The 13,100-nt window shown below is 33.8% G+C and overlaps 1 protein-coding gene across 1 annotated transcript in view; it reads right to left on the bottom strand.

The window, feature by feature from the left end:
• Positions 1–13,100, bottom strand: part of LOC136826692 (nephrin-like) — a 137,545-nt gene that overhangs the window by 32,629 nt on the left and 91,816 nt on the right. Inside the window, 5 exon segments of the mRNA XM_067084071.1 lie at positions 2,603–2,747; positions 4,692–4,843; positions 5,172–5,477; positions 6,080–6,202; positions 6,899–7,107. Of these exon segments, the coding sequence (XP_066940172.1) occupies positions 2,603–2,747; positions 4,692–4,843; positions 5,172–5,477; positions 6,080–6,202; positions 6,899–7,107 (935 nt within the window).

Genomic DNA, 13,100 nt, shown 5'->3' with positions numbered 1-13,100 from the left:
ATGCTATGATTTTGAATGCGTAATTAAAACGAAGAAGAGAAGAATAATAAAAACAAATAAAAAAAATGTGTGGCAAGTGTTACATATGAAACACTTATGTGAGAAGATTATAAAGAAATGGAAAAGAATTTAAATGTCATACACGGACCAAGAACAGCATATGCTAGAATAGTTGATAGATATGCGTTACTGAGGGGAGTGAGGATGCGTGGTATAAAGATAACGGTTAATGTGACACAATATGTAAATGGGAGAGTGAATGAAGTGGAAATTGGTCTGAAACCAAAATGAGTTATGTCTCTAAGGTTGGTGGTACCTTTACGGATGGTGTGATGCGAGAAGTCAAAGAAAAGACAGTGGAATAATGAAAGGTAGTGTGGAATGGCTCATGTTTGTAAGTAATGCAATACTAGGATGTTGTATTGAAGGGTAACTGCTGAAACTTGTGAAAGAGGTCAAACATAATTGCAAAAATAAATGGAAACCAGGAAGATGTAGTAATGAACTGATAATATGGATGGTGGGAAAATAGAAGTGGTATTTGGAAATAAATAAATCAGACTTTAGTGGTAAGAAAGAAGACTGAGTCGCAGAGTAAGTGAACAAGAAAGGTAGCAGGGTGAGTGCAAAAGATTTCTGAAGTCTTGGTTTTTCCACGGAGTGAAAGTTGGAGTGTATGAAGAGGTTGTTGAGTCTGCTCTGCCTCATGGATCTGGACTGTGGATGTTTCATGGAAATGAAAAAAGACGCTTGAAACTTTTGAGATGGGCTGTTTATCAGTATAATAACGTAAGAATAATTAAAAGAGGGAGAACCAGGAAGAAACGTGAAATAATAACATAAAGGTTGCCATAGTTGAGAGGGTGGATCAGAGGGCTTTGAGATGGTACAGTCATGTGTAAAGAATGAATGATAATAAGTAAGTATACCTTATTTGAACCAGACCACTGAGCTGATTAACAGCTCTCCTAGGGCTGGCCCGAAGGATTAGATTTATTTTACGTGGCTAAGAACCACCTGGCTACCTACCAACGGGACCTACAGCCTATTGTGGAGTCCGAACCACATTATAACGAGAAATGAATTTCTATCACCGGAAATAAATTTCTCTGATTCTTCATTGGCCGGTCGCGGGCCCATCAGATTGCTAGCCAAGAACGATACAAACCCGTCCAATGTTGAATAATAGGAGGAATGATAATAGATAGGTTAAAAGAGTAGAGAAGAGGAAAGGAAGATTAGGGAAGATGAGAGTGACAGAGTTATCGGAAACGAAGGATTTTAATATCCAGGAAGCGCAAGAGGGTGTGCACGATAGAGGTGGGTGGCGCATTATGTGTAGGGGGTTTGACGTGCTGCAAAATAGCCTTACGTGTTAGCGATGAATATTTTACAGGTTTTCTGGATAGGCGGCTCGTCCATAGCCCACCAGTTAAAGTATGCATAGGTCTGTAAGCTTTGTTGTAGTTTTTCTCAGGAGCCGGCCTCTGTCAGGGGATCAATTAATGTGTGTATATATATATATATATATATATATATATATATATATATATATATATATATATATATATATATATATATATATATATATAGTATGTATATATATATATATATATATATATATATATATATATATATATTTATATATACAGTATATATATATATATATATATATATATATATATATATATATATATATATATATATATATAATATGTGTGTGTATGTATAAGTGTATGTGTATGTGTGAGTGCGCGTGAAAAAGATTCCTATAAAACCGTTAGTAAAAAAAGTCGGTATGTTTACGTGGATGGCTGCGCCGGTTGGGAAAATAAATCTCATATTCCTAGAGACAGTCCATTAAAATTTAAATTGATGCAATTGCTTGCTTGGTTTCAAGTTTCCCCGAGACTTTAATTGCAATCAGTTGTTATTGTTTTATGTTTACTGAGATTTCAAGCAAACTTTCAATTACTCCATCCCTAAACTTCCAGAGAAAATAAAGTCTAAATTGAGCGTAACTTTGTTTTTCCGAAGTTGTTTTATTACTTTTGTAACAATTCAGTGTTATTTTTCTTGTAATACTTACTTCATTTTGCGGATGTATAAATCATTCTTATATCTTATTGTAGATGATTTTTCTTTCATATATTATTACGTGGTGCCTTCCTTATGTGAGTTTGTTTGTGTGTGTGTGTGTAGAGAGAGAGAGAGAGAGAGAGAGAGAGAGAGAGAGAGAGAGAGAGAGAGAGAGAGAGAGCATATATCTAGTTACCTGTAAACTAATAGTTCATGTATAATGTTTTTCATTTTAATCATATTTTCTATTTTTTTTTACAAAGATAAGAGGAAGAAAAAGGAAAAAATAGGAGGGTACACATTTAATAAAAGAAGGACGTCCAGCTGTGATAAATTAAAATGGAAATGTTACTGTGATTTGGCCATAAAAAAACATTCATAATCTGACTTTTCTTAGTCCAGATATTTCTCCCCACAACTCGACCAGAATTACCAGTATTTTGCCAGTATAGTTTTTTTATGCATAACAAACTGTAGCTCACCTTCTTATAATAAGAGAAAATAAATGTGAACATTAACTTACAATAAACGGAGAGTGTCGCAGAGTCCTCTAGTGTGGTGTTGGTTTGGGGAGATTCTGCAACGCACTTCAAGGTAGATCCATCGTCCAGAGCAGTTGGCTTGATAACCAGACTACTGGTGGTGGTATTCTCGTCTCCAGTGCTTTGCTGTAGAGTCAATCGGAAACGGGAGTTAGTTTTCTTTTGACAGGAGGTAATAATGTAGCGAGTAGTTTCCTCAGGGAACAGAATGGCAAATTAGGAAAGTAGTTACATCCAATATATTTTTTGTTAGTCATTTGAAGACGTTCTTTGAGGCTTGTCCAGGGGCTGTTGAAAAGGTTAACTTAATATCTTCCTCACATTCTGGTCTAATAATTTTTAACAGCATTTGTTATCTTCCTCACATTCTGGTCTAATCATTTTTAACAGCATTTCTTATCTCCTCACATTCTGGTCTAATGATTTTTAACAGCATTTCTTATCTTCCTCACATTCTGGTCTAATAATTTTTAGCAGCATTTCCTATCTTCCTCACATTCTGGTCTAATAATTTTTAACAGCATTTGTTATCTTCCTCACATTCTGGTCTAATAATTTTTAACAGCATTTCTTATCTTCCTCACATTCTGGTCTAATAATTTTTAACAGCATTTCTTATCTTCCTCACATTCTGGTCTAATAATTTTTAACAGCATTTCTTATCGTCCTCACATCCTGGTCTAAAATTTTCAACAGCATTTCTTATCTCCTTCACATTCTGGTCTAATAATTTTTAACAGCATTTCTTATCTTCCTCACATTCTGGTCTAGTGATTTTTCCAGACATGTCTAAGAACCGCTAGAATAATTAAACTGAAAACATTAGTCAGCTTCTTAGGTAATTATGCAATAAACACTTTCTTATAACCCATCAGGGACCGATAATTAATCTTACATTTGGTGGCGTTAGAGTCTTCACATTTCACAGTTATGCTGCGAACAATATTTTCCAACCTTGCCTAAGCGTGTTACAATGATTACATTGCCATTAAGTAAGTCAATATTTTTCAGTTAATTGTTCCTCAACTTTCGTAAATGTTAAAGAGAGTTTGCCTCCAGTTATGGCATTTCGTTTGTTCCATATAAATACACATTTAATCTGCGATTTCTTGCTCGCCAGAAAATTATGAAATAAAAGAGAAAATAAGAGAAAATCGTATCAAATTTATGAAGTGGGTCAGTGGCAAAGGTTCTTTACTATAAGATGCCTTCCCTTCCAAATTCTTATTTGCAATTTATTCTAAACTGGTAAATGAAAGAAATGGAAATGAAATGAGAAAGAAATGAAAGGAGTGTCAACCAGAAAAACGATTATCTATGGAAGTCCACTGTAATGGAAATAAGATTAGTCTGTGAAAGAAGACCATAACCGGAAATATTTCTTTTGCAAAATGAAAATATAATTTAAAAGGAAAGAAACTGGTTAATGAACCAAGTCCCTTTCCATATACGTTTCCTCGTGAACCTAAAAAAAAAAATAAAAGAGTAAGCTAAACAGACTGGTCCATAACTTAATTCTTTTACGGCACAAATTGTACGAGTATTAGGAAGATAAAATGGGATTAAGTAAAAAAGAAATCTTGTCAATGTAAGTCTCTCACCGTACACACTGGCTGGAATGTATTCCTCAACGGCATACATTGTCATGGGAAATAAGTCTAAATATAAGAAAAAGAAAAATGATTCCTTACCCTATACACTGCTTCAAAAAGAACTCCATACTTTATGCAATTCCTTAAATAACACCCTTTACCATTTATATTGCCTTGAATACCTCTGCAAATATTGCCATGCACATTTCCGTAAACTCTCTGCCGTTTGCATTGATTAAAGTGAAGTCCCTCTTAATTAAAACCACTTGCCATAGAAATAACCCGTGATTGTATACATTCCTCTAAATCAAATCCTTCAGGAAGCATAAACTGTGTCGTTTGCATTGATTAAAGTAAAGCCCCTCTTAAGTAAAAACCATTTGCCATAAAAATAACTCGTGATTGTATACATTCCTTTAAATCAAATCCTTCAGGAAGCGAAAACTAAGATATAATAAAATAAGGTAAAGTCCCTCACCGTATGCATTGCTTTGGGAAGTCGCATGTCCCCATTCCACCAAGTTATTGACGGAGCAGGTCTCGTGCCTCGGACTTCACAAATAACATGATATTCTTTCCCTGCCGTCAGTTGCTCCTCTGGGGGCCGGACCATCACGGACAGCGGAGGCACTTTGAAAGAAATATTAGACTTTTTATGTTCATAGAAAAGCAAAGTTAAATATTTGGAATGTTATTTTGTTTACATTTCATTCATTCAGTATTTGTCAGATTATTGCAGGGGAAAAGATGTTACAGGGGAAACGCTGACGAATTAAGAGAATCGCCAAGATTTTCATGCCGTTAGACGCCAGTGAAATCTGTGCAGTGTTTCAGTGCTTATGTTAACAGAAAGCGCCTTCAGAAAAACAGATGATTATATATCTTTAAAGTAAAAAAAATGATCTCATTCGTCCATCTCTTCTCTCGATAATAAAACGAAACATTCCTGCACACTCACAGTTCATTTCCACTATGACGGTGGTAGAAACAGCAGCAGTAATATTGTTATTCGATGCTCTGCACGTCAGGAGTTTCTTGAGATCCCCTCGGGCTAAGGGACCTAAGGTTAGGGTATTAAAGGCTTCCGCGTCGACGAGAGGACCTGAGGTAACCAACGTCACCGGAGTGGTTTCCGCGGGCCAAAGATTTTGAGATGTGTTGAAATTCACGTCGGGGCTTTCAGTTACCACGGGTTCCTCTGACTCCATTATCTGGTCTATGATAGTGGAGCCTTCGTACCAAATTATGTTGGGTTGAGGCGTTCCTGTCATTGGGAGAAATGCGAGAGATGATTCGTCTCAACTGTGCGTCGTTCCGGAATGGAGAATCGACTGTTTGTGATTCTACAGTATTACATTTCTCGAAAACTATTGCAATGTGAAAGAAGTGGATTATCCTTGAGATTCTACTCTACAGTGGGAAAAGCAAATTACCCTCATAAATCTACTGAATGTGAAAGACATGCGAGTTACCTCTTCGTAAATATATATACATCAAAGCGAAAGCCAGAGTTACGTATTTAAAAGTCTGCAGTGTGAAAGCCGGGAACATTATCTGCTCTCGCTTTTACTAGAAAGTGTGAAAACGATTAGCAAGATTGACTTCTTTCAAAATCAATTATCCCAAATTGAAAAAATCTGAATTGTCTCTATAATTCTACAATTTGAAAGAAACATATACACAAAAATACAAGTTAATGATAAAAATTTTCAGCCTTGACACCCCTGATAAAATTTTCAGCCTTCACACCCCTGATAAAATGTTCACAGTCTTCACACCCCTCCTAGGATGAGGATAATCTATCCAATTTTTGCAGAAGGAAATATCTGTTGCACAAGAAAGCACCGCAAAAATGTCACGTCTCACCTCCATGGGAGATACAGTTAAGGCTAATTATGTCGCCCTCCAGGTAAGGACCGACAACGCGAGTGACAGGGCGGGCCGTGGACCCAGGGGTACCAACTGTTACCCTTACTCCAACGGGCGGAACTTTGGCAAAGAAAGAGATTAACAGTTTTTCATTATTAAGACACATTCACAAGTTTAATCTTAAAATAATTGTTGTTTAAAAATGTTTGTTTTAATAACTGCTAAATTGGATGACATTTATTCATCTGAAAATTATATGAAGCTCTATAACCAAAGATTTGCAAAGGCAAACTTGCGATACATTTAAGTAAGGTAAATATAAAACTACGAAACAACTTTTACATTATTTAATTCTATTTTTTTGTCATAAGATATATCGAAAAAAGAAAAATTTTTTCAGTATTTCTTTAAAACCACTACTTTATCATAAAAATTTTAGAAAGTCACATTTTTTATATTTTCTTAAAACTACTGACTTATCAGAAAAACTTAAGATTTTATGTGCGCGGTTCCCAAGTAAACTTAGTACGTATGTTTAAAGGAAAGTATAAACTGTGGCTCTGAAATTTTTCAGTGAAATCTAAACGTAAATAACGCATATGAGCCTGCAAATTATTTAATCAACTGCCTAATGTAAATCCGCCCTACAAGTAAGTAATTGACCATTGTCTTACAAAATGGAACAACCCTTTCCATTCCCTGAACTGCTGAAAACGTTAATTTTTTTGAGTCTTTTGATACGTTAAATAAATCTTGAAAAGTGCGAAATTAAACCCAGTGACAACAGAGAAAGAAAAAACGTCATCTCTCACTCACCAACAACATTTAAAACGACTCTGGTGGTTTTGGTAGGCTGCAACTTGAAGTCGACGCGACACTTGTAGAAGCCGCGGTCGCTCAAATGAAGTGACGATAATCGCAGGTGGGCAGAGGAGGCTGTCACGTCGAGTACAGCTCTCATTCCCAGCTTATCCTCGTCGAACCAGTGGCTTTTGCCGCCCCTCGATAAGGACCTGTCGTCGAATCTGCTCGAGATTCAGGAGAGCACTTACAGAAGGGGGATTTTAATGACACTGGTTAGGGGAATCAATAATTGTTTGGAGGGCTTTTCTAACCAGAGACCATAAGTATTAGTAGCCGTGATAATAATAATAATAATAATAATTATAATAATATGAATGGAGTAGACACTTTTAAGCATATTCTGTTGAAAAGAATGGCACCATCAGTGGAATTGATATTATGAAACATCTTTCCAATTCTTATTACTGTTCTCTTTTCTCCAAGGTTAATATCTCCTAAAAAAACTGGCCGGTGTACGTAATCTGGGTGAGTGGGAAAGGTAGGAGTTTTAAACATCATCACTTCTTATTCTGGTACACGCAGGCGTAAGTTAAAGATGGCGTGATACATCCGTAGAGTTTCGGGATTTCTGTATACGATACTGCAAGTTTTTCCGTACACCGACAACCTGAAACTCTACGGATGTATCACTCCATGTTTAACTTCCTCCTGCATGTGCCGAAATCTATATTCAGAACTCCTGCCTTTCTCCTTAACCAGATTACGTGCATAGGCCAGCTCTTAGCAGATATTAGCCTTGAAGAAAAGGGAATAGTAACAAGAAATGAAAACTGGTATGAAATCAATTCCACTAATAATAATAATAATAATAATAATAATAATAATAATAATAATAATAATAATTATAATAATAATAATAATATAATAATAATAACAACGTATCTGGGCACATCAGGATGGAGTTTGGAACAGAAAAATGCGCCTTGGTCAACATACAAAAAGGCAAAGTGACAAGGACTGAAGGGATAAAACTACCAGACGGGAATAGCATCAAACACATAGATGAGACAGGATACAAATACCTGGGAATAATGGAAGGAGAGGATATAAAACACCAAGAGATGAAGGTCACGATCAGGAAAGAATATATTCTCAGACTTAAGGCGATACTCAAGTCAAAACTCAACGCTGGAAACATGACGAAAGCCATGAACACATGGGCAGTACCAGTAATCAGTTACAGCGCAGGAGTAATGGAGTGGACGAAGGCTGAACTCTGCAGCATGGACCAGAAAACTAGGAAACACATGACAATACACAAACACTACACCCAAGAGCAAATACAGACAGACTATAAATAACACGAAAGGAAGGGGGGGAGAGGGCTAGTAAGCATAGAGGACTGCGTCAACATCGAGAGCAGAGCACTGGGGCAATATCTGAAAACCAATGAAGACGAGTGGCTAAGGAGTGCATGGGAAGAAGGACTGGTAAAAGTAGACGAAGACCCAGAAATATACAGAGACAGAAGAATGAAAAACAGAACAGAGGAATGGCACAACAAACCAATGCACGGACAATAGATGAGACAGACTAAAAAACTGGCCAGCGATGAAACATGGCAATGGCTACAGAGGGGAGAAGTCAAGAAGGAAACAGAATGAATGCTAACAGCGGCACAAGATCAGGCCCTAAGAACCAGATATGTTCAAAGAACAATGGATGGAAATAACATCTCGCCCATACGCAGGAAGTGCAATATGAAAGACGAAACCATAAACCACATAGCAAGCGAATGTTCGGCGCTTGCACAGAACCAGTACAAAAAGAGGCAGGATGCATCCCGGATCCCCACACTATATAAAAACCAACCAGCCGAATAGGATGACTGTGATAAACCAAAAAAATTAATAATAATAATTAAAAATAAATAATATAATATAATATAATAATAATCTACAATTATTTTGTTATTTAGATGGATTCAAATATAAACTGAGAGACTTCAAAACCTTGCTCAGATCTGATTATCAATTTTCAAGCTGTTGTTTATGAAATATAATAATAATAATAATAATAATAATAATAATAATAATAATAATAATAATAATAATAATAATAATAATAATAATAATAATAATCAACTGAACTGATTTTATCAAGGGTCTTTTCATTTTTTCTTCAAGGCTATTATCTGCTAAACGCTGTTCATAGCAGATGTTAGCTTTGAAGAAGAGCGAGTAGTAAGCATAACTGAAAAGACTCATTATAAAAACAGTTCAACTGATGCTGCCATTCTTTTCATAATAATAATAATAATAATGAATGTAGAACATTTCCGGATTGTTGGAATATTTTCTTATTTAATAGCAATTATGAGAGAGAGAGAGAGAGAGAGAGAGAGAGAGGGAGAGAGAGAGAGAGATAAATATATGGGGAAATCTTCCTTTGTTTCAGTTATTTAATAATTCAACATTTGTAAAGATGAATGGCTCACAAAGCAGTAGACTAACTGAAGGCGATGCATGTTAAGAAAAACGTTTAAGAAATCCATTACTTTTATCTTTTTTTTTAAGTGGGTTCCACGGTCACCTAGGAGGGCATGGGGTTTTCATTACCCAGAATTTATAGCTTCTAAATTGCCTAATATTTCAGGAAAAAATTCGTAGAGGAATTGAGGTAAGAATAATTAGCATTGACAGTGTAACATATTATAAAGTAGTAATATTAACAACGAAATTAATAAAAGTTATAAAATCGTATAAACTAAGAGTTTCAAATCTTTTTAATTTAGTTTAGATTTATGAAACAATGACAAATAAACCCCACGTACTGCAATACCAGAAATCACGAAAACATTCTGCAAAGTCTCAAGATATTAATTCTGAAGTTTTCAACACATTAACTCTTAAGTGAGCCCAATTCTCTACAACTTAAGTTTTCGTTAAGATAGCAGCCGCTATTTCATTAGCATTTTCGATCAGCATTTCAGCACCTTAACCTTCTAATAATCTCAGTCATTGCACTTTATCACCTTCCATTGCATGATCAGTATTTTCATAAAAATCCAGTATTTTCATAAAAATCATCATATTTTCGTGTGGAAAAAGAACGAAAGAGCGCAAACTTGTGTATCAAGTGTTCGTAGAAAAGAATGCCCATAACTACAATATATCTTAAGGATCAACAAATATGAAGATTGATTAGCAAACATATAAGTAAGTGTAAACATTAAAATCTACATAAGAAAAACATTAACGCCTCTCGTACACTACGAAAAGTATAGATAAATAATATCCTGACAATCCACGAAAAAAAAGAGTATATGTGTGTGTATATATACAGTGTATATATATATATATATATATATATATATATATATATATATATATATATATATATATATATATATATTGAACTTGTATATACATATATATATATATATATATATATACTAGTTGAACTTGTATATATATATATATATATATATATATATATATATATATATATATATATATATATATATATATATATATATATATATATATATATATATATGCTAGTTAAATTCTATCAGGGAACTTCCAAACACACACAAATATATCTATCTATCTATCTATCTATCTATCTATCTATCTACCTACATATATATGCATATATATATATAATTATATATATATATATATATATATATATATATATATATATATATATATATATATATATATATATATATATATATATATATATATTATAGATAGATAAACAGATAGATAGGTAGATATATTTGTGTGTGTTTGGAAGCTCCCTGACGGAATTCAACGAGCATATATAAATTTAGATTTTTGTGCTATGCTGCAATGAACTGTGATATATGTTAGTACACAAAGTGAAAAATTTTTGTGTCAAAACATGTTGGACGACTCGTTAACTGTGAGTGACACAGTAGCATAAAAAACGGACATTGAATGTGCTGTACTAGAAATAACAGTTCTGGTAACAATGTACACTGTTTATTCGTGGATTGTCAGGATATCATTTATCTACTCTTCGTAAGTGTACGAGGACCGTTAATTTTTTTTCTTATGTAGATTTTAGTGTTTACGCTTAGTTATACGTTTGCTAATCATCAATTTTTATATTTACAGATTTTTAAGAAAATTTTGTCATGGGTGTTCTTTTCTACAAAACCTTGGTACACAAGTTTGCGAGCTTTCATTCTGTTTCCATACGAATATATGTTATTTTTTATGAAAATAACGTTTGATATTTCGAAGAAAGCCTAAAGTTCAATGACTGAGATTATTAGAAGGTTAAGGTGCTGAATTGCTGATCGAAAATGCTAATGAAATAGTGGCTGCTATCTTAACGAAAACTTAAGCTATAGGGAACTGGGTTCATTTAAGAGTTAATGTGCTGAAAACTTCAGAATTAACATCTTTAGACTTTGCAGAATCTTCCCGTAATTTCTGGTATTGTTTCTTTTCGTGTTTCCACTTGCTAGAATTAACACTGGAATGCTGTACTTGGGGTTTATTTGTCATTATTTCGTAAGTCTAAAATAAATTTTTAAAATTTGAAACTCTTGATTTATACGATTTTGTAACTTTTATTAATTTCATTGTTACTGTTACCACTTTATAATATGTTACACTGTTAAGGCTAATTATTCTTACCTAAATTCCTTTTGATTTACTTCACTTTATTAGGAGGAACGATGTTATTGTTGATATATATATATATATATATAGCATATATATATATATATATATATATATATATATATATATATATATATATATATATATATTAAATACATTATATATATGTATATATAAACATACATACATACACCTATATATATATATATATATATATATATATATATATATATATATATATATATATATATATATATTAATTAAAGAACATCTTTCCCCTTAACAGAGTAAAATAACCAAGAGCTTTTACATATCCATCAGTAGTACGAAACCCACCGAGACAGACTGCGCCAATTTAACCGTTTTACATCTCCTAGTATTACAATATTTCTAAAATCCTTTCATTGATTTTCTTATGACAGCATACGTAAAGTTCTACACAGGGACTTCTTCTTAACTTCAACAATTATTTTTTTTTGTCTTCCATTCCCACTCAAAATTTTCCTGCCGTGCAAGAGAACAGACCCACTGGCTCAATCTTTTCTCAACCTATTTCACACAAACGCTGGTACCTTCCTTTCTCCATTCCTCCCTTCATCTGACTTGCGAATAACCCTTTTTCTCATTCTCTACTGTCATCCGTTATATAAAGCCCAGCTACATCTATGAATCAACCGTTCCCATTCTTGTACGCATATCGAAATTCATGGCTCCATCTTCCTGACTTTCGTCTATCATCGTATCCTTATTCTGGTCACTTTACTCGAAGCTTTCCCTCATACACAAACGTACGCACACACACACAACACAACACACACATTACACATATGAAGTCACACACACACACACACACACACATATATATATATATATATATATATATATATATATATATATATATATATATATATATATATATAGTTAGAATTATTAGTACTATTCAACTGATGGTATCTAATGGAGTAGTTTATTCAGGAAAGCTTGGACAAACAGTCCACATTATCAAGTCTGCATATTTGATAATGTGGACTATTTGTCCAAGAAAGCTTGTAACTTTTTCTGAATAAATACTGCATTAGATACCATCCAGTTTGAATGAGGTCCTTTAGTAATTCTACCATTGCACAAGTAGAACAGTTGTGTATGTGATAAAGTTTAATATATATATATATATATATATATATATATATATATATATATATATATATATATATATATATATATATATGTGTGTGTGTGTGTGTGTGTGTGTGTGTAACTTCAATCTTCCCAATCCATCCATCACGTTCACATCGACATTTGCATAGCATTCACGTCGCGAAAATCACTCAGAAATGTCCAAAGGACATTAGAGCCAGCATCTAATTGAAGCCGAGGAGTGACTCTAATCTCTCAAGCAGCTTCTGCGAATTCCCTGGAGCTTAATTGTTGAAGCTCAGTGCCATGGAGCTTAATTACTGCAAATCCACCCAATGAACCTCTGCTAATGTCTTCATGATGCATTACTGTAGCTTACCATCTAATCAAGCCCATTACACCCAATTCGTATTTGA

The sequence above is a fragment of the Macrobrachium rosenbergii genome, chromosome 3 (genome assembly GCF_040412425.1).
Source record: "Macrobrachium rosenbergii isolate ZJJX-2024 chromosome 3, ASM4041242v1, whole genome shotgun sequence".
NCBI classification, from domain to species: Eukaryota; Metazoa; Arthropoda; class Malacostraca; order Decapoda; family Palaemonidae; genus Macrobrachium; species Macrobrachium rosenbergii.
This window is presented reverse-complemented; position numbering and strand designations above follow the sequence as displayed.